At 35.3% G+C, this 22,708-nt stretch overlaps 1 protein-coding gene across 1 annotated transcript in view; it reads right to left on the bottom strand.

The window, feature by feature from the left end:
- Positions 1-22,708, bottom strand: part of LOC122801822 (C-C motif chemokine 20-like) — a 110,327-nt gene that overhangs the window by 23,516 nt on the left and 64,103 nt on the right. The window contains exon 2 of the mRNA XM_044071450.1: positions 22,574-22,700. Within this exon, the coding sequence (XP_043927385.1) occupies positions 22,574-22,700 (127 nt within the window). The remainder of the gene's footprint in view (positions 1-22,573; positions 22,701-22,708) is intronic.

The raw sequence follows: 22,708 nt of genomic DNA, 5'->3' as shown, positions 1-22,708 counted from the left end.
ATATATATATATATATATATATATATATATATATATATATATATATTTCAAGTCTTCAGAAACTTGAAATTCATATGGTTGAGACCATATGACTTGAGTTTCCAAAAACTTGAAATAATAGAAAAAAAACAAATCTGCACAGAACTGCTTCAAAGGGGAATTTACCCTTTTCCCCACTGTAGTGTGATCTCAGAGTTGGAATATATGATTTGCAGGGGGTGTGGGGGATGCAAGAGTGCTTGCCCCCACCTGCAAAAACATAGATTTGTCTTTTTCTTTTATTTCATATAGTTGAGACCATATGAATTTTGCGTTTCCTTTTTGTAAACTCAATCATATGGTCTCACCCATATGAATTTTGATTTTCCAAAAACTTGATGAAGTCATATAAATCCATATACATATGTATGTGTGTGTGTACATATATTATATATATATATATATATATTTATTTATTTATTGAAATCTCTTTACCAGGAAAGTTGTTTTACACTGGAGGCCTGGGGAGAAGGGCTCCAAGGTAACAATTTAAAGCAATCAATATTTACAATAAAACATTTTATAATGCAGTTACAGTGATTACATATCACTGTAGTACTGATGTCTACACACATTAATAAACAAGCATTGTATTGAAAATTTACAGATAGAAGAGTGGTTTATAAGATGGGTAGGAGTAATTTAAGAAATACCTTAGAGTGCGGTATTAGAGGAGCTAAACAAGTTTAAGTGTTAATAGAGAAGTAGCGGTGGAATGGTAAGTCGATTGTGCTAATTAGACCTAGGTGTAGTAGTTTAAGGACTACAATAAACAGAAGTATTAGCAGGGGCTAAACAGTTTAAGTAATTTAGTGCTTTAGAGGGTAGAATATGAAGGTGATAAAGATAAATGTTAAGAGAAGATATATCCCAGATGAATGAAGAGCAGGGACAAAGCCAGGAGGCAGAGAGAAAGTCTTTTCGTAATTTTTTGAAAAGATAAAGGTGTGTGATAGACCTGACTGATATAGGAATTTTATTCCAAGTTCTACCTACATTATTGGAATAGTCACTGATCCCAGTAGCCCTTTGTGGTTTGTAGATCGTAAGCAGTCTTTTATTATTTGACTGAAGGGGAGGTTTGGTAGGTACATACACATATGTTATATATATATTTATATATACACACATTATATAGATATAGATATGAGTGTGTGTGTGTGTGTGTGTGTGTGTGTGTGTGTGTGTGTGTGTGTGTGTGTGTGTGTGTGTGTGTGTGTGAGTGTGTGTGTGTGTGTGTATGTGTGTGCATGTGTACACATATATATGTGTGTGATATATAGGTATGTACACTATATATATATATATATATATATATATATATATATATATATATATATATATATATATAATGTCCCAAAAAAACATCCAGCACTCAGAAATAACAGGAGGCAACACGACGGTATAAAGCATTTATTGCTAGCACAGCATCCATGGTGTTGGCCCATAGGAGCAAAAAGTAGTAACACAGAAAAACATGGAATATAATGACATAGTAATAATTTACAAACAGGTGGTTTGAAATATTCAGAATTCACAAAGTGTAATATAGAAGGTATCGAAGAGACATACAGTACTCATAGATTCTGCTTAAGACTTTAGTGCACAGTGATCAGAATATATACAGCACCATGAAATATCCGTAAAACCCAAATAGTAAAAATAAATATGAAATGCAATATGCAAATCCTGGGATTCAGAAAAGCTTGGTGTGACAAGAAAGTCTTAATATGGTTTCCTCATTACTATTAGCCTTTCTAAATCTTAGACTGGTCTGCCTCTGAGGTTTTCCCCTCAGGATACCTTAATGCATAAACAAGTTTTTTTACACTAAACTGACCAACCCGTGTTGGGTTATTAACATGGTTAGAGAGAAATCCTATGAATCCCAGATTGAGATTCCTTTTAGACCTTCACTGTTCAATATAAAATTGACTACAGTGCTACTTCTTACCCATCCATTATGACACAAGCATGCAGAGAATAAATAGGCCAGCTTTTAGTTTACTCTTAAATGTGGCCAAAGTTTCTTGCTTTCTCACTGTAACTAGTAAGTGATTCCATATGGCCAACCCTAGTATGGAAAAAAAAACTTTCTTCTTTGGCTGTTTTGAAGTGTGTTCTAAGAAGGATGACATTATCAGAATTAATCCTATCAATGTAACTTTGTTGTCTATAGGGAAATTTTGCTTTTAGAAGAGGACATTGCTCTTGTTGGATTATTTTGAAAATCAGAAAGCTATTTAGCACTGTCATTTATTGGTAGCTTAGTGAAACATCTAATAAGGTCAGAGTGGTGGAGTTTGGCTTCTGAAAGTAGGATAATGCCCTGTATTTTATTTTCAGCCCAGAGTAATGTATATGTATTAACAATAGTGTGGAGTGTTATTAATGCAGGCTGTATTCCAGTCTGGAGATAAGAACATTTCTGATTATGACACAATATGAAGAAAGAGGAGGGACAATCAGAAATCGTAATTATTTTATTGATAATGTTATCTGTGTGCTGAGCTAAGGATAGGGTAGGATAGGGTTTAACACTATGAAGGATGTCACTATTGTCTTTTATAACAAGTAGGGGAAGATTCTGTAGCTTTTGATATGAGGCAACCACCATGGTGTTGGATTTTTTGGGGTTAAATAAAATGCTGTTTTTGTTGTGAGTCCATCTGCATATTGAGAAGGAGGCTTGTAAATTTAGTTGGAGGTCTTGAACAGTTTTTGCTGGCTTCAAGGAGTAATATGTAATTGGTGCACACAATTATGTTGAGTCAGCTAGGTTATATGTTAACCAGAATTAATAAGTGAAGAACTGTGATGAATCTATCTGTTTGAATACAACACAAAAGAAAAAATAAATCAACAGTATAACAATCCTAGAGGTTTTATTAAAATACAAAGCTTTCGGATAACAACCCCTCTTCAGTGTAGCAGAAAATAAAATACATCAACCATAAGGTAATTAAATAACAAATCATAAGATACAGCTCAACCAATCATATGATAAAAGCAATTAATCATTAAATAGAGATCATTTCAAGCATAATTATTTCTGTTTAAGAACAGGTTTAATAGTAACCATTTTGTTAATACCAGGTTCATAGTCTGCCCTTAATTTTACTATCCAAGCATATTCCTTTAACTCGAAATTATTATTTATATCACCTCCCCTTAGGGTTTTATATAGTATGTCAATCATTCTAAATGTAAAATCATGCTGACTACCATTTTCAGCTATATGTTTGGCCAGAGCATTGGTCAGTACAGTTCTTTGAATATCTGACCTATGCTCGGTTATACAGTCCCTTAGCCTTCTAGCTGATTTTCCTACATAAAACTGTAAACAACAACTTCAGATGATTGTTTGCAATGAATTAGAATTTTGGAACATAAGGTACAATTTTTTAAAAGGCTGAATGACAGCGTTTCAGCTTTACAGCATATTTTGAGCTTGGAATCATCCCACAAGGGCTGAGGGTTCTGAAAATGCCCTCATATAGAAACATATATCCTGAACTTCTCAAAAAGTGGCAAGAGTTGAACCTGAAAACAGGGTTTGACTACATAACACTGATGAACCAGTTTTTTCCAATATAGAAAAAAGCTTGCTAGATGGCATCACTAAGTCTGAAAGTGGGCTTTCTGCTCTATCTGCATTTAAGAAATATGTTCCTATGTATAATGATATGCTCAAACTTCTGAACACTTATGACAAGAAATTAGAGGCAACTAAGAAACAAACTAACTAGCGACCTTAATGATTTCTGTTCTGGCAATATATTCTCATTGCCCAAAAGATTTCAAAGGGGATGTAACAACATCTAATGCTAAAAAATGTTCACTGTGGTTCTATGTATGACTTTACTGTGCTGCTTCAGGCAATGTCTTCTAATAATTTAGATGAACAGGAAGTGGGCGCTAGCTCTCAATCTGAACCGAACACATCATATAATATTAATAATAAAGCCCCAATATTGTCTATTATAACATTGATGCAAACATTCCCTCTATCAGAAACAGCCAATACATCAGAGGGTTTTCAGAGGGCTCCACCAATTGTACAACTGAATGTACCAGAGAAAGTGACCAATCACAAACAGAATAAATCCAGAGGGCGGTCCAACAGCAGAAAGAGAGGAGCAGAAACATGCAATGGCCAACAAACATGGAGCAAAGTGAATCAACATTAACCAGTAATTCTTCTGTGGTTAATTTGTCAGATTTACAACTTTCAGAAGCTGATATTAGCCAACTTAGTTGAGGTATGAAATTCATTCCTGCTCAAAAGGACAATTTAGCAAATACACTTACTGACTTAAAAATGTTTACATGTAATTTGAATTTAAAACTGCTTTTTCATGATTCTGTGCTGATGGAGTCTCAAGTATGCTAGAAGGCTAGTACTTTTATACCTATTAGTAACCCTATTATTGCAGCATTTCACAATATTTGTGAAACACAGTTCTATGATTTATATGAATGAGTTGTTTTCAAAAAGTTTTATAATCTGTCTAATTTAAAGTTTGAAGCATTAATGAAACTATAAAATAATGATAGTATTATAATTAAAGAGGCAGACAAAGGTGGGAGCATTGTAGTAATGAACCATAGTGATTATGTACGCTCAGTCAGTGAATTGTTATCTGATGTCCTCGTGTTTAAACGAATAACTTACAGTGATGTTACCAATTGCATTGGATGTACAAATATAAGCACTTTTGAACTGCAAGCTATGAATGATATATTGATTGAGATGATTAATTATTTCACAGTTCCTTGTACTATGATTCCTGTGCTATATGGCTTGCCAAAAAATCATATATCACTTTCTCCTCCCCCTGTGAGACCTATTATATCAGGTAGAGGGTGGGCAAATGAGCCCATCTCATTATACTTGCAAAACACTCTGAGTAGATATTTGTTACACGTTCAGAGCTTTATTAAAGATACTTGTGATTTTCTGACTAAGCTTTCGGAATGGTATCAATGCAATGAATGCTGCTCCTTTCTTTTTGTTACCTTAGATATAAAATCACTATACACTGCTATTCCTAACCAATATGGACTTGATGCATTTAGAGAAATCTTATGTCAGTATGGCCAATGTAAGGGTAGGGAGATTGAAACAATATGTGAACTCCTTCAACTTGTGCTTGAAAATAATATATTTTTGGTTAATGATCAATTATACCATCAGAATGGGTACTTCCATCTCTAGCACTTATGCTAATTTAGCACTTAGTAAATGGGAAGAGACATATGTTTACCATGGTCCTGAAATGTTTTCCGCTAAGGTTACATTTTATAAACGTTTTGTGGATGATGGGCTTCTTATTTGGTCTGATGAATATGTTGAGCATGTTCAATTTTTTTTAAATTTTTAAATCAGATGACTGAGTTCTTAAAATTTGAAATGAACTCATCTGCTACTGAGATCCATTTTTTGGATGTTTGTCTAATGCACAATGTCTCAAAGATAATTAACAGTGTTTATAAGAAGAATGTAAAAAAGAATAGATATTGACAAAGAAAAAGTATGCACGCTGAGCATACTTTTAAAGGAACTGTGAAAAGCCAATATCTACGTGTAAGTAAACTTAACACCAAGATGATGTTTGCATTAATCAAATGCATGATATCACAGTTGAGTTTCAAGATAGAGGTTATAACATAAATATATTGCAGAAGGAAAAAGATGGAGTTATAAAAGAAAGATTAAATACAGCCATACCATATTTTTTGAATAATTCTATCAGTAGGACATCTTTTAATAAAACACATCCTTTAAGATATGTGACTACATATAGTAGGTGTACATCTGCAGTTAAGGAAATTATATGAAATAACTGGGATATTTTGAAAGTATTACCTGAGCTCTCATCTATTATATCAAACCAACCTTCTTTTGCCTATAGGAATTGCTCTAACTTAAAGAATAGATTATGTTATAAAGATATACAGTCTAGTAAGAAATGTTTGAATTTTAATAGACTAGGTACATATTCATGTTGTAATGCATTATGTAATAGTAATATTTTTGTGCAGCAACATATAACTCACCTTACATAGTTTATTTAGCTACCTGGAAAAGCTGTTCAAGCTTTTATGTCAAAAAATCAACTAGAAGGCTAAGGGACCGTACAATTCACTATAGGTTAGATATTCATAGAACTGTACTGACCAATGCTCTGGCCAAACATACAGCTTAAAATGGTACTCAGCATGATTTTACATTTTGAGTGATTGACATACTATATAAAACCCTAATGGGAGGTGATATGAATAATAATTGGGAGTTAATGGAATATGCTTGGATATTAAAATTAAGGGCAGACCGTGAACTTGGTATTAACAAAATGGTTACTATTAAACCTGTTCTTAAACAAAAGCAATTATGCTTGAAATGAGGTTATATGTTAAGCCATTAACAAAGAGTGAGAAGAGAAGAGGGACAAGAACAGACTCTTGTGTTACTCTGGTCCATCTCATGGAAGGAGTTGTTAATATATACTTGAAAAGTTCTACATTCCAGGTAACTTTCAAACCATTGCAGTGTGTTGCTCCCAAAGTTAGCACTTAGTTATGTTCTTTTGAACATTTTTACTATGGGCAATAAACAAAAGGTCTATTGTTTTCATACTCTTTGGGGGTTGGAATGTTTGAAAGAGGAATGATGATGGCATGTCTGAATGGTGTAAGATATAAACTAGACAATAAAGATAGATAAAATGAGTATATACCAGGTTATACGATGGCAGAGGAAGCCATTTTCATAGGTTCATAGGTTCATAGGTAGGTACTAGGCTATCGGCCCTAGGGCCTATATAAACCTAACCAAAAAAATGTACCCTGGCTTTCGCCACCCAATAAAATTATATTCCTGTGCCCCTGTCGAGAAGAGCCACAGAAGTGATCCCCAGGGTGTATTTCCCATTTCCCATCCAATCATCAAGATTTTTCTTGAAGAGTGCTAATGAGGAGCTCTGTTTGACATAGATAGGTAGTCTGTTCCTAAGTATGGGAAGTCTCTGGGACAGGAATCTATCCCTCCAGCATGTTCTGTTTATTATGGTGACAAGGTTTAGGTCCCTAGAGCATGTAGCTCAGAGGGATTGGGATTTCTTTAAGTGGAGCATGTCCAACAGCTCTGGGTTTGACATAGCTTTGTATGTTAGGCAGAAATCGCCCCTGAATAGGCGATATGCGATGGAGTAAAGCTGTAGTTTTTTGAGACGTCTGTGTAGGGCATCTGTTTGAGGCCAGTAATCCTCTTTGTGAGGTATTTCTGTGGTCTTTGCAGTTATTGTAGATGTCTTGTGAGGTACATACCAAAAGGGGTGTTGTACTCTATAATGGGTCTAATGAGTGATGAGTAGAGGGGAACAATTACCTCTTTTTTTCTGGATGAGAATCCTTTTGTGATGAGATGAGCCACGTAGAAGGATTTCCTGACCACTGTGGCAATGTGATTATCAAAGGAGAGACTACTGTCCAAATGTGTCCCAAGATCTCTTATCACATTTTCGGAATTAAGTAGACTACCAGCAATGTGGTGATTCATGGGTACAAAGTTTTTACCAAAGGGGATGACAATACACTTTTTGGCATTGAGTTTCAGGCCATGGCTTTGACACCAGGTATCTGTCTCAGTGAGGCCCTTTTGTAGTTTGTCCACATCATTAGGAGTTTCAATTATGGCTCTTAGTTTGCAGTCATCTGCAAACTTTGTTAGCCAAAGACCTTCTGTGTTAACCTGCACTTCAGAGAAGTAGATACCAAACAGGAGAGGACCCAGGACTGAACCCTGTGGTACTCCACTTGTCACTGGTCTGAAGTCAGATTTGGAATCCGCTACTTTCACAGTGTGGGCTCTGTCCATGAGCCAGTTGGCAACACATCTTGTGACATAGGGATTTATACCTAGTTTAGTGAGCTTATCTATAATTCCAGAGTGGGAGATGGTGTTGAAAGCCTTGGCGAGATCTAGATAAGTTATGTGAACCATTTTACCCTCATCTATGGCTTTGGTGACTGCTTCAAAGAAATCAATCAGGTTTATGAGACATGATCTGCCTTTTACAAATCCACACTGGGTAGAGTCCAGAGTTTGGAGATTACAAATGTTTTTGTTTATGAGTTCCATGATGATAAGTTCCATGGCCTTGCAGACCAGGCTCATCAGGCTAATGGGGCAGTAGTTCCCAGGGTCCATCATGGCTCCCCCTTTGTGGAGTGGGATAACCTTCACGGTGCGCCATTCAGTGGGTACAAAGCCTGAGGTGAGGCTATGATTGAACATGGTACTTAGGTAGGGTGCCAGTTCATTCTGCAGTTCGTGTAGAATGCAGCCTGGGATATTGTCAGGTCCTATGGATGCTGTGTTCTTGGCTTTGGAGAGTGTGTTTTTTACCTGTGCAGCCATGATTATAGGAACTTTGCATTCTTCCGGTATAGAGATGGGTCCTCTAGGGTGTGAGAGGGGGATAAAGTTAGCACTGAACCTATCTGCTAGGATGTTGGCAATATCAGTTGGTTCTGTATATTTAGTGCCATCGTGCTGTAACTCAGAGCAGATCTGAGTGTTTCCATTGAGATTCTTGACATAGCTATAGAATGCTTTGTAGTTGTCTTTAGAGTCAGTGGCAATTTTGTTTTCTTAACTAGCTTTGGAGGATTTTATGAGGGATCTCAGCTTCTTACTGAGGTTGATCAGGGAGTTCCTCCAGTCATGGGATTTTACTCTTTTTTGCAACAGTTTCTTTCTTCTGTTGTAGAGTTTGTTTATGGCAGAGGACCACCAGATTGGCTTCCTTTTTTTGGAAGATAACATCTTGGTTCTATTAGGGATAGCATGATATATGCACTCGTGTAAGTGCTTATAAAGTGCATTTGTGTATGATTCAGCAGTCATACCTCTATTGTCCGCCTGTATGGGTGTTATGAAGTTTGCCACTTCTGTTTTAAGAAGTGTGAAGTTGGCTTTGGAGAAGTTTTTTATGATGGTTTCCCTAACTGAAGGCAATGTGAGAATTTCTAAATGTATCCTCTGAATTTTGAAGTGAGTGGTTTAATAATTTATTATTATAGCAATTTGTTTATTTATTTATGGACTAAAGGAGCATCTGGTGGTTGATTAAGTAATATCCTATAACATATGTTTAGGGAATAAAAAGTTTTGTTGAACACTGGAAGCCATTTTCATTGGAAACCCCCCAAAACACCCCAACTTCTCATCATTTAAACATGCTCTGTCTACGGCCAAAGGAAAAGGAAAACACTTTGCAGGTAAGACAACTTTGCTCATGGTTAAAAGTGACTCATGCATCATCAATAACTGGAAGAAGTTAAGGCATCAGTGAATTTGTAGCCAGGAGCCATGTCCAGAATATAGCAAACTGGTTGGTTTACATGATTGTCATTGTTATCATAATAATCATCATCATCATCTTCCTACACAACTATATCTTATGCTCAAAATATGACACCATGAAATGTGACACTTAAACAATTGTCGAAATACCTGGACTTATTGAAGAATCCTGAGTCTGAGAAGCTCTAGCCAGTGACACTTAAACAACTGTCCACCACTCTCGACTCACTGAAGGATCCTGATACTCAAAACTTCTATCTAGTAAAACATTCCGCACTACAGCACCTCACAAATAAATGGCCTATAGGCAACCATGGAGAAACCCATAGAAAACAGCCTGTGGAACAGCCCATCAATGTTCTTCCATGCCAGCACTGAAGTATGGGCTATCTAAACCACTTGACTGAGTCCTGTGTCTTTTACTGAGTATGTGTTCCCTGTTGCTTTGTGGTGGATATGCTTGCAGACTTTCTGAAGTTGAAGTATTTGCTATGAGTCTTTCAAGGAAGAAGTGTACCACTGAAGATGAGCACTGAAGCTAGGCATTAATATATATATATATATATTTTTTTTTTTTTTTTCCCCTCTATGTCACATGTCCCCTTTGTGTTTGCTTGTATACGTGCAAATGCAACATATTGCTTCAATAGGAAAGTATGCAACTGAATAAACTGTTTTATGATTTGCATATAGATGGGTCACTATCAAAGCATTGCTTGATGAATATTAAAGACCAGATGTACACAGTTCTTCTAAAATATTAAAAAGAAAGTCTCAGCAGAAGAGCTACTTCTACTGCATCTGCCACAGTCTATTTCCTATATAGTTCCCATATGCTGAATTTTACTTTCTTGCAATATTCATGTTTCAAGTTGATCAGATAAAATTAGTTTGAGTAGTTTGTTAGCACTTCTGAGAGCAATTTGGAAAGGAGTGCTTAAGGCGGTCTTATAGAGAGCATTTTATTATATTTCTTCCCCGTGACCATTTTTTTCTTTGATTCATATGAAATCAGTTTCAGTTCTTTGCTAATTCGTCTGGCTATGCAGTTTATCTACTTATTTATTTTTGGTCAAGAGTAAAATTTTGTATATTGCTTCTCAGCAATCCTTTCAAATATTGGATATTACATCTCCACAATCATAAAATGCAACCAAAAATTCTCAGCTTACCTCAGGTAAAATTCAATCAGTTGCTTGCTAGTTTAGCTTTGTGGTAGCTGATTATTGGATTTTAAGAAAGCAGCTTAGTAGTTCATGCAGATTTTGACATAAACACCCAGCAGAATTATGGTGTGAAACTGATACATAAATATAATTTATCTAGATTTTCAGACACAACTCTCTAATTTGTTTGTCTCCATTTTTCATCGTGTCACTTCAGCTATGCATTTTATTTTTGCGTGCCTGTCTTGTCATAGCTAGTCTCAGATTTGAATATGCAATATTCTCTGCCCCTCTGAAATGTGTAGTTTTTTTATGGGTTAATGAGAATTACAAGTAGGAGATAATGAAAGAAACCAAATTCCAGGCATAACCAAATTTCACATTCCAATCAGCTATGTAATCAAAGTGTGGCAGCATTTAAAATGTGCTATGATTCAGGGCAATTTATTCACACTTTTTTAGCTTTCCTGTTGATTCTTGAGGTAAGAGGTCGAGAGTTACTGTAATAATAAATTGTTGCACAACCTTAGTACAAATTTCTTCAAAGTGAGACTCATACTTCAGACATTTTTGTAATGTGTGGTTTTCACAGGCTGTGACTGTCAAACCTGCAACAAACTCATAATAATGGTGTTCTAAAATTGTGGTACCCCTGCATTTAGTAGTAAGTCATGTTTCACAAAGGGTCAAAGAGGCATGAGGAAATTGTAATTCTAACAGACAAATATGTTCTGTAGGTGTCCTTTTAACATGCAGTGGGGAGATGTTCTCTCTCTCTCTCTCTCTCTCTGTCTCTCACACACACACACACGCACACACACACACACACACACACACACACACACACACACACACACACACACCCATAGACACACACACACACGCACACACACGTACACACGCGCGCACACACACACACACACACACACACACACACACACACACACACACACACACACACACACACACACACACACACTCATAGATAGACAAACAGTCATAAAGAAATTTAAGGAAATAGTACTTGTTTTCTTAAGAGGTCTGCAGTGTCTTCCTGAACAACACATAATTTTCTTAACTCAGCATGAGGTAAAAATACGTTACAGAATGTAAATTATAGTTACGGTATAAGCAGTAGTAGCAGTATGCATAACTATATTAGGAAAAGGGGTTGCCAGATGTCCCTAAAACAAAATTACTTGCAAAAATTCTGTTAACCTTGTCACAGCTCTAATTGCCAGTCTTCCTGAGTTATGGACATTAGAGATGTGCAGATCCAGTAGGACACCAAATTGCATGGGAAGATTTAGTAAAATGTCACTCCCTTATGAAGCTTCATTTATAACACTGAGTACAGTTCTGGAGATGCAAATTTGTAATGACATTAGGATAATGGAAAACCATGCTGTGGGCTTAAGTCACATGTTCTGAATAGTTATAGTGGTGAGGATAAGAAAGTGGAGGGGATGTATGGACTCACTGTATAATTTTGGAAAACATGGTTACAAAGGGGTGTGTGCCTTGATAATGGAAGGAGGTGGGAGTAGAGTAAGATATAATGTGGCTAACCATTTACTTACAGATAAAAAGTATGGTAAAAGAATAGAAAAGACCCCTAGTAGATGCTCTGAAGATGTGGATAGCATGAACATTGAAAATATAAAGGGGTGTTATAAAGAACTCTTCAAAAGAGACGTTTTAACCAAAAAAAACATAGGTTCTGTATTTTTTACAGTAAGTCTGAGTCTTTCCAGACTACACTGTGCTTGTTCTTACCTATATTTTTTATTTATTTATTTTTTTTGTTAGAGGAGGATGAAGGCTACACTGCAATCAGCTGAATAATAGAATATAAACAAGGTCCCTTATCAGGTAAAATCACCTTTTTAGGCTTTTAATCCATTCCACTCACACTGAAGAATAAATCAGATTTCTGGACTTCCTTGTGGACAAACTTTCCACTCTTTCTACAAAGCATGTGAATTCCTGGTGGCTGCAGCTGGGCCACTCTTCTACCAACAGATTATGGTTTGCTACTTCTGAATATTTATTTTTTTGAAAACAGATTTATTTCTTCACTTCTATAAATTAATTTCATTTCTGCTTAACATTTGGAGGTTTGTCAGGATACTCAATAAATATTACAGACACTGCATGTGTTTCCAACCTCCATGAGGTCTTTATTCTTGTTCTAGAAAGAGGTACACTACATAACATGTACTTCCTATGGGTAGGTATTAACATATGTAAAATATAAACAGTCATATGCAATGTCCATGCAAATGATGATTGATGGCTCATGCCATACCATTCTATCCATGCTACTTTGTGATGGTGTATGTTGCAGAGACTGAACTGCCCATGCACTGTACTGCATATTTTGAACTTGTTCCAACACTGGCCCTCCAATAATTTATGCATCACTTTGCTTTCTGTGGCTGTGCCACTTGTATTCTGTCATAGTATAAAGTTCAGTACTAGACATTGCTGTCTGACCAAATCTAACATCTGTTGGGGTCTGTGTACATGGAGGAATTCACCATTTCTCTGGTCATCCTGGTTACCATTGCCTTTCTCATTTCTTAATAAAAGTTGCTGCGGCACTGCTGGCTGGGGTGCATATTTTCTATTAGAATTATTGGCTCCTTAGACCTCTATTACCCTCTGAGAAATATGACTTAGTACTATATGCAGTGATAGTACAATTTTAGAACACCAGAGCCACAGTCTGGACAATTTGCTTTGATACAATCATGGAGCATGGTGCACATAGTTAAGAATTACTTCTCAGATAATTACTACAGTTCTTCTAAGGCATCAGTCTATGCAAAGCCAGCCATATGTAGACCAAATACATGCTCCATCACTGTATGGAACTGGGCATTGGCAGCATTTTAGAACTATTCAGCTGTGACTCATAGATACCAGACTAGTTTCAGCAACCATGACTAAAGAACATCCAGCATCAACTCCATTACTGAAAACTGGTGAGGTTATCTACCCCTCCTGTGTACAGAATATATGACAGCAGTCTGTTTCCTCCAATTACCAAGAAGATGTTCTTCAGGAAAGTCAACTTGTAGAAGCAGAGGTGAAGGAATACCTCTCAACTTTTACCTCTAGATTTACAGACAGCCCAAAAGATAGAGAAAAAAAAACAAATTAGTGTCCCTTTACAACAATATTGAACAAGCAATACTTCAGGGATAATTTGGCAAAATACAGATATGGCCAACTTTAAATATTATTGATTTTAATGTTAAGAAGTCTAAGATCCCCCACTTTGGAACTAAGAATTGCTTATATTAGTATACAAGAGGTGGTACCCTAATTCTTACATATGATATAGTTAGGGACCTGGGGATCATTGTTAATAGATATTTGGGTTTTGATGTCAACTTACTGATGGTAATAAGAGTTATGCAGTTATTAAGTATAGTTTCATAATATTTCAAGTAAGAAAATTAATCCTACTGCCATTATATAAAGCAGTTGTAAGACCAGACATAGAATATTGTCTGGCAGTTTGTGGCTGTAACATTGGTCAGATTCATGGGTTAGAAAGAATTCAAATGTTGTTTACAAAACAAATCACCGAGTTAAGGCATGTGAGTTACTAGAACATATTACAGAGATTATGTTTGTTCATTATAGGGTAAAGAACTGTAAGAGTCAACCGCATACTGATCTATAAATGTAAAAAAAAAAAAAAAAACACTGTAATGGCAACGTGAGTGGGAGTTGAATTTAATATGCATATGCAGAAAGCTAGAAATAATGGCAAATTAGTAGAGATATCCAGGATATATAAAGACAGAAAGGAAAATAGTATCCATATAAAAGCAAAACCGCTGTGGAATGCTGCTCTTTTAAGAATAAGGGAGTGGATATTTGCAGTTATTTAGGAAAGAATTGGATGAATTGGTTAGAGGTCAGGTTTATAATCCCAGATTGGATTGAAATACTGAAATGGTGCTACTATTAAATTAGAGTTTCTCAAAACAATTTTCAATTTTAAGAGGGATGGAGCAAATGTTTGAAAACAAAATATGGACAGCTGAGGGGTGTGGGTTGAGGTCGTGCATTTAACAGATGATGGAATCAGGCACATTTCCAGTGCACCACACAAGCACACTGGTAATAAAACTGTCAGAACTGCAGACCAGCAGCTAGTTAAAGGAATGGTAACTTTTTCAGTTTACAGAGGCATCTGGACCAGGTGGTGCTTTAATTGTGGTCATGTATGTATTCAGTGGTACTCAGTACTGTAGGAAGGTGGGTGATGTCATAGTATTCATGCATGGTGGTATCTCTCTCCTGTGTTATCTTGTAAACCATATATGATAACTTGTATGTTGCAGTAATACATCCAGAAATTTCTAGGATCCTCAGGACAGAGGACTTAGAGATCAAAAGTGTCACCTGCACTTGCTGGTCACCAGAAATCTAGAATTGCTAAAGCTACATGTAGCTTGGTGACCAGTGAAACAATGGAACAACACAATCCCTGGACAGCACATGTGACTTGAGTATATCACATATACTGTGGAGTAGAACCTTGTCAACCCAGTTTTAATCGATGATTTGCTGGTCTGTCATACCATAATATTTCAGGCTACGTTATATTGTGATCTCCTGATGGCCAGAGATCAGCTTTTGTACTCTCTGTTGGTCCTCCAGGAACTCCCAGCAGCATTTGAAATTGTTGATCATGTCTTATTGATTGAACATTTAAAATCTTACTATCGGCTCTCCTGAACAATTTTGGATTGGTTTATATCACATTTATCAGACTGTTTCCAAGTGGTGAGCTGAGGGTTGAATACATCGTTGTCTTAACCAATGCATTGTGGAGTCGTCATCATTCAGTTCTAGGCCTCCTACTTTTTACAGTACCCGTGCTTCCATTGTGTGTCTTGCTTATCATAGTTGTGGGGAAAGCGACAAGATATATCTCTCCTTTCCTTGATATGAGATGGCAAGTGTGTATTCCCTAGCAGACCATCTTAAAGCCATACATCTGTGGCTTTCCTGTAATCGTCTGAAATTGAACACCTCCAAACCTGAGGCTATGGCAATTTGTGCTACTTTGAGAGATTCTTCTGTCCCTTCTCTCCAAAAATATATATTTTATGATAGTAAAAAGCTTGAAAGTGTTGGAACAGTGCACAGTTCAGAAGCTATCCTAGATCAAAGGCTGACTCTTGGGGATCAAGTATCAGCAATTGTTAAATCATTTTGCTTATACCTAAGAATCACATCTAGGATAAAGTACTTTTGATCTCTCAGTAGTCGTTCATGCCTTGATCTCATCATGGCAAGATTACTGCAATGCCCTTTATCTTGGATTCTCCTACACTGAACTTGTCCGATTACAGCTGGTACAAAACTCTGTTGTCAGGATATTTATTGTTACACACATTACCAACATATTACTTCCATGCTACATAGTATGCACTCTGTGCAGATTCATTTTAGGATTATACTTAAAGTTATGGTGTTGGTGTTTCTGCCCTTACATAACAAGCATGTATTGCCCATGCTGACCGAATCTGACATGCCTGAATTCAGCAGTCAACCCTACAGGTAAAGCTCTTGTGCTGAGTGACTTTATGGCCATGCAGCTCTACCTATGTATTGGACCTGGTATTGCAGTACTAGGTTCAACATTCACATGGAGCTGCTGTGTCCTAGGACTTTCGCCAGACTCAACAATCCTGTCAAATCCTTTGTGCAGTTTTGTCACTATGCTTATAATACGTAATAAAACTTATTAATATAGAATGTTACTGTATCTTTATTACATCGTCCGGGCATAGTGGACCCCAAATCAATTCAATGCCTCATCATTGCAAGTCATCTTGGATTTTACAGTTTTATACAGCTAGAGAGGGGTGGCTGAGACTGTTTTCTCTCTCTCTCTCTGCCAGTGTTATAAAACAAAAAATAAACTTGTAACCAAAAACAAAAATAGGCAGCAAGTTGTAGAATTCCAACGAGATTATTGTTAGCGCTTTCGTTCAGGAAATACATGAACTTCTTCAGACAAAGAAACCCCAAAAATCCTCAGTTAAAATAGTACCATCAGTTAAGATGAAATAATTAATTATAAAGCAAATTAACATGATTTAAGAAATTTAATGAGACAGTATTATACTAAATAAAAAATATATATGAATAAATATAATACTTTTTTAAAATCAACAATTTTAAAACCGCAACACATTAGGCATATTACTTATTTCTTTATATGTATAAGTAAACCTAAATATTGCTAAATGCTGGATGGCAACTTAAACAGGTCAAACAAGTGGAAATATAAAATTCATATAAATATATAAATAAATATATATATATATAAATAAATATACATAAATTAATTTAACTAATGGAATAGTTGTTATACAACCAAACTTCATCTTTGAAGAGCTTTCAATTTCAAAATACATTTTATCAAACAGTATTCATTAAGCCCTGGTGGAAAATGTGCATATGTTTTAATTTGCTAAACAAGTTCCTGTTCTTCAAGTTTTAATTCTCAGGGCCCACCTGTAATGTTCCTATTTGTTGTAATACTGTAAAATTGAATTTGTGTGTGGGGTGTTATAAAATGTGTCTAGCCAAAGCATTTGTGGTATTACCCCTACTAATATGATATTGGTGTTCGTAAATCCTCTCCTTAAACATTCTTTCAGTTTTACCAATATAGTAGCTTTAGCAACATTGACATAAAGCAGCATATAGTACTCTTCCTGCTTCACAGTTAAATTTTCCATTAATGATGTAGATTTTATTACATAGGCAAACTTTATTAGTTACCATAATGCGCTGACACTGCTGACATCTCCCACACTTTCTCATCCCTCAGTTATTGAGGCATTTTTGATTGTTCTTTTCCAACAAATATTTGAAATGTAGGCCTCTTCTATAGGTAACATGGGGCCTATCTCCCAATTTCATATTTATGGCATTATCCTCTGATATTATAGCCCAGTTTTAATTTATAATATTCTTAATAGCATATGCATCAATAGAGAAAGTAGTAAGAAAATATGTTCTATCATCATAGTTTCTAATGGTGTTCTCCATATATTCATCAGAAGAAATATTATATATTGCTTCTCCATAACCTCTACATAGAATAGGTTTAAAATGGCCAGTAGTCCTTTAGTAACAACTTCATCAAAAAATTGTTGAAAAAGCTGTTCTGGGTAGCCCCTTTCCTGAAACATGACTTTCAATGTATTACATTTAATCAGAAAGTCAGCCTCTGATGAAACCATTCTGGCTGCCCTAACCAGTTGACCTATAATAACCGCCCTTTTATGGTGCAATGGGTGGCTACTACTAAAATGTAGAAAAGCATTTGAATAAGTAGGTTTCCTAAAAATACTAGCCTTGAATCTATTGTTGGATCTATCTTTGGATAGTTACACATCCAGAAAATTAATGGAGTCTGTATTGAACTCAAAAGTGAAATCTAGGAAGTCTGTGAATTTAGAGATTTCATTAATAAAAGTTGTTACTGAATCTAAACTTCCTTTCCACATAAAAACATGTCCTGATATCTGGTATACCATTTTAGATTTTCTTTAAAAATGGGGTTCTGAAATAGGAAATGTCTTTCATAGGTTAGCAAGAGGCTAACTGTCCTTGTGAGCCATTTTAAGCCTAGCCAATTATCCCATATGAGACTTGAACCCTGTATCCTGTGTTTGTAAGGCAAACACATTAACCATTAGGCCACCCTCCCAACCCTAAAATATTATGACTGAATTTGCAAAACTGCCTCCGCATTGGGAGCCCATGGCTACTCCAGTTTTTTGCAAAGAGAATTCTTTGTCAAAGAGCATAAACTTATTATTGAAAACTAGATCTAATAAGGATGCAATTACATTTATCTCTTGCTGGTCCATTCCTTTCAAAAATAGGAATTCACTAACCCATTCTATGCCAACCTTGTGAGGTATGACGGTATACAGATCCTTTATATCTACCGTTAAAAAATTAAACTCTCCATTAAATTCAAGAGAATTAATATTCTCTAAAAATCCCCATGAATCCTTACAAATCTGGGGTTCACTGCAAATAAATGGCTTAAGTTTACTGTCTACATATTTAGCACATGCATAAGTAATGGATCTCCTACCATCCAAAATTGGCCTAAAAGGTGGGTCCATTATGTTTTTGTGGATTTTGGGAGGCATTTTTGATTGTTCTTTTCCAACAAATATTTGAAATGTAGGCCTCTTCTATAGGTAACATGGGGCCTATCTCCCAATTTCATATTTATGGCGTTATCCTCTGATATTATAGCCCAGTTTTTATTCATAATATTCTTAATAGCATATGCATCAATAGAGAAAGTAGTAAGAAAATTTATTCTATCATCATAGTTTCTAATGGTTTCTAATGTGCTGGCATACATAGGTAATTGTATATGTCTATGTCAATACTGTTTTAAAAAAAACAGATTGACAATGTGCACTATTCACTTCATTTAAGCTAACTTTGGAATAACAATCAGTATATAAAACATTTGACATTTTGTTAATATAGTCCACCTCGTCCATGAACACAAGGACACCACCTTTATCTGGCTTTGTTACCCTAACATGGCAGATTTTCAACAAGTTAAGTAGTTCAAATTCATCAACTGTCATATTTTTCTTAACTTGTCTCTGTTGTTTTTTTGCCAGTAAAGACCTTATGTCCATCTCACAAATACATTTGAATATGGCAAGAGACTCCTTAATAGGAGGGTTGAAAACACTAGATATACGCAAATTATTTTGTATGGCAGATCCATTCCCAAACAGAACTGCTAAATTAATTAATTATATATATATATATATATATATATATATATATATATATATATATATATATAAAACTTTAAGTCAATGATAGTTCTTGCTATGTTAGCTCTCTTATCTGGTATGAAAGTTAATCCTCTAGCCTGTAACTCTACTATTTCACTGCTGATGTTAATAATGTCTGGTACCTTATTTATCTCCTATTGCGATTCTGCTTCTTCCATTGATATCCCCCATTCCTCCCTTGTTGTTGTGGATTCTATCGTTTGCTTCTGACCACCTGAAAATCCTGGTTAGTAAAAGGACCATTATTTTGGGGTTCATTTAAGTATTGTCCATTGGCTCTTTGCTGATTTTCCCTAACCCATTCACTGTGCCTTGATAAAGGCGTCTGTAACATGCTGTCATCATTAGTCTGGTCAGGTGAGCTTAGTTGGGGGCATTGCAAAGTATATGAAGCCTCGCCCTCACTACTGTTGTCAAGGGGAATAAAATGTGTTGAATTCAATGGGGCTGGATAGGCGTTCCCATTAGTATATGCAGTTACATCTCTTTTAATTTTCTTCTTTTTAACTTCGGCCGCTCTGCTTATTGTATGATCTATGCTTGTAAAAATACGAGCATAGTCATATTTATATTGCTGGAAATCAGTATCTGTTATTATTTGATGCACCAAAATTTTTAAATCACTTCTCAAAATGTCAATTTGCAAAATGTATTGTGTGATGAGCATTTCTAAAAAATCAAAACCTCGCTTATCAAATAAGCCGAGTAGCTCCAAATGAAAGGGTGATTTATTAATGAGACCGACTGGATAGCGCCATTGGCGAAGTCCCTTAGGTACAATTTACTTTGCTATACACTCCTGGAAGTAAGAAACTTCCAATTGAAGTTTCTGACACTTTTTGATCAAAACATTTCAAATTATTACAGATGGATATAAGCTGGGGCTCTTCTGTAGAGTTAGAAATAACATTAGTATCACTGGAGCTGAAAAATTGGGGAGCTCTTGGATAGTCAGATATTGTAGGAATTGAATTAGATGCTAGCTGTTGTGTGGAGTGTATGTTATGCATTGTACTCATATACTTGTACTACTGGCCATTTTAAACCTATTCTATGCAGAGGTTATGGAGAAGCAACATCTGATATTTCTTCTGATGAATATATGGAGAATGCCATTAGAACTATGATGACAGAATACATTTTCTTACTACTTTCTCTATTGATGCAAATGCTATTAAGAATATTATAAATAAAAACTGGGCTATAATATCAGACGATAACGCCATAAATATGAAATTGGGAGATAGACCCCATGTTACTTATAGAAGAGGCTTACATTTTAAAGATTTGTTGGAAAGGAGCAATCAAAAATGCCTCAATAACTGGGGGATGAGAAAGTGTGGGAGATGTCAGCAGTGCCAGCACATTATGGTAACTGATAAAGTTTGCATATGTAATAAAATCTACACCATTAATGGAAAATTTAACTGTAAAACGGGAGGAGTAGTATATGCTGCTTTATGTCAATGTTGCTAAAGCTGCTGTATTGGTAAAACTGAAAGAATGTTTAAGTAGAGGATTTACGAACACCAATATCATATTAGTAGGGGTAATACCACAAATGCTTTGGCTAGGCACATTTTAGAACACCCTACACACAAATTCCATTTTACAGTATTACAACAAGTAGTTAGGAAAATTAGAGGTGGGCCCTGGGAATTAAAACTTGAAGAACAGGAATTTGTTTGGCAAATTAAAACATATGCACATGTTCCACCAGGGTTTAATGAATACGGTTCGATAAAATGCATTTTGAAATTGAAAGCTCTTCAAAGATGAAGTTTGGTTGTATAACAACTATTCCATTAGTTGAATGAATTTATGTATATTTATTTATATATATTTATTTATATATTTATATGAATTTTATATTTCCACTTGTTTGACCTGTTTAAGTTGCCATCCAGCATTTAGCAATATTTAGGTTTACTTATACATATAAAGAAATAAGTAATATGCCTAATGTGTTGTGGTTTTAAAATTGTTGATTTTAAAAAAGTATTATATTTATTCATATATATATATTTTATTTAGTATAATACTAGCTCTTTAAATTTCTTAAATCATGTTAATTTGCTTTATAATTAATTATTTCATCTTAATTGATGGTATTATTTTAACTGAGGATTCTTGGGGTTTCTTCGTCTGAAGAAGTTCATGTATTTCCTGAACGAAAGCGCTAACATTAAACTGTTTGGAATTCTACAGCTTGCTGCCTGTTTTGGTTTCTGCCAGTGTTATGAAATTAATTCGCCAGTTTTACTACTATCATTTTCTGTCATTAAACCTGAACCTAACATCAGTAAACTTAAAATAGGTTATAATTAGTGGAGTGGACAAGTGCACTGAATTTCTACCCTTATATAAGAACAGCATATCTAATACCCTCAGTGCAGTATATCATTGATTTAGGATATAATAAATAACAGTAATGACAAATAAACGGCACATTGCAGAAGAAATATGCATGCACTTTGTTGGGGTCTCTTAAAAAAAGCTGTTTTTAGAAAAACAGCTATTTTAATCATTGATAGTAAAACAGAACTGAGGTTTTAGGGCAAGCACTGACCAACTCTATTTCATATTTTGATATTTTACTTTTCTAAAAAGCCTATATATTCCTGCTTACACATTTGGCTTAATATGTCAGGATGTATGATATTGGTTACTTAGTTAGCCACTACAGTCACACACACACACACACACACTGAGAAACAGACATACAGATGGACACAGACAGACAGATACAAACTAACATATGCACACACACACACACACACACACACACACACACACACACACACACACACACACACACATACTCACTTACATTGTTGCCTGAAAAATGATATAGTATTTTAGCCATATATTTTTTCTCAAAACTGGTAAAGAAGTATCTCACTGTTTCTTTCCAAGGATAATATTTTAAATTTGGTAGTATAAGAGAACATGTATCTGCTTATTTCTGGAGTCATTCATTAATATTTTATTTTTCAAATTAGATTGTTCACTTACTAAGCAAAGATAATTGTATTCACCTAACTTTTGTTCAGTTTAAGTTAAATAAAGCAATGTTTTTCCATTTTCAAAGCAATGAAAATCGAAGTCATACTCACACGATAGCTTCAATTCTGCAATGACTATCTTTTGTTTGGAATGTGAAGTTCTCTAGTTTGTGTATTGGAAATGGCTTGTTTCTTATACTTTTACAGCAGCTGATGGGATTAGAGTTCCACTGGAATGCTAAAATA

This window comes from Protopterus annectens, chromosome 1.part0 (genome assembly GCF_019279795.1).
Source record: "Protopterus annectens isolate FY-2018-M chromosome 1.part0, PAN1.0, whole genome shotgun sequence".
NCBI lineage: Eukaryota > Metazoa > Chordata > Ceratodontiformes > Protopteridae > Protopterus > Protopterus annectens.
This window is presented reverse-complemented; position numbering and strand designations above follow the sequence as displayed.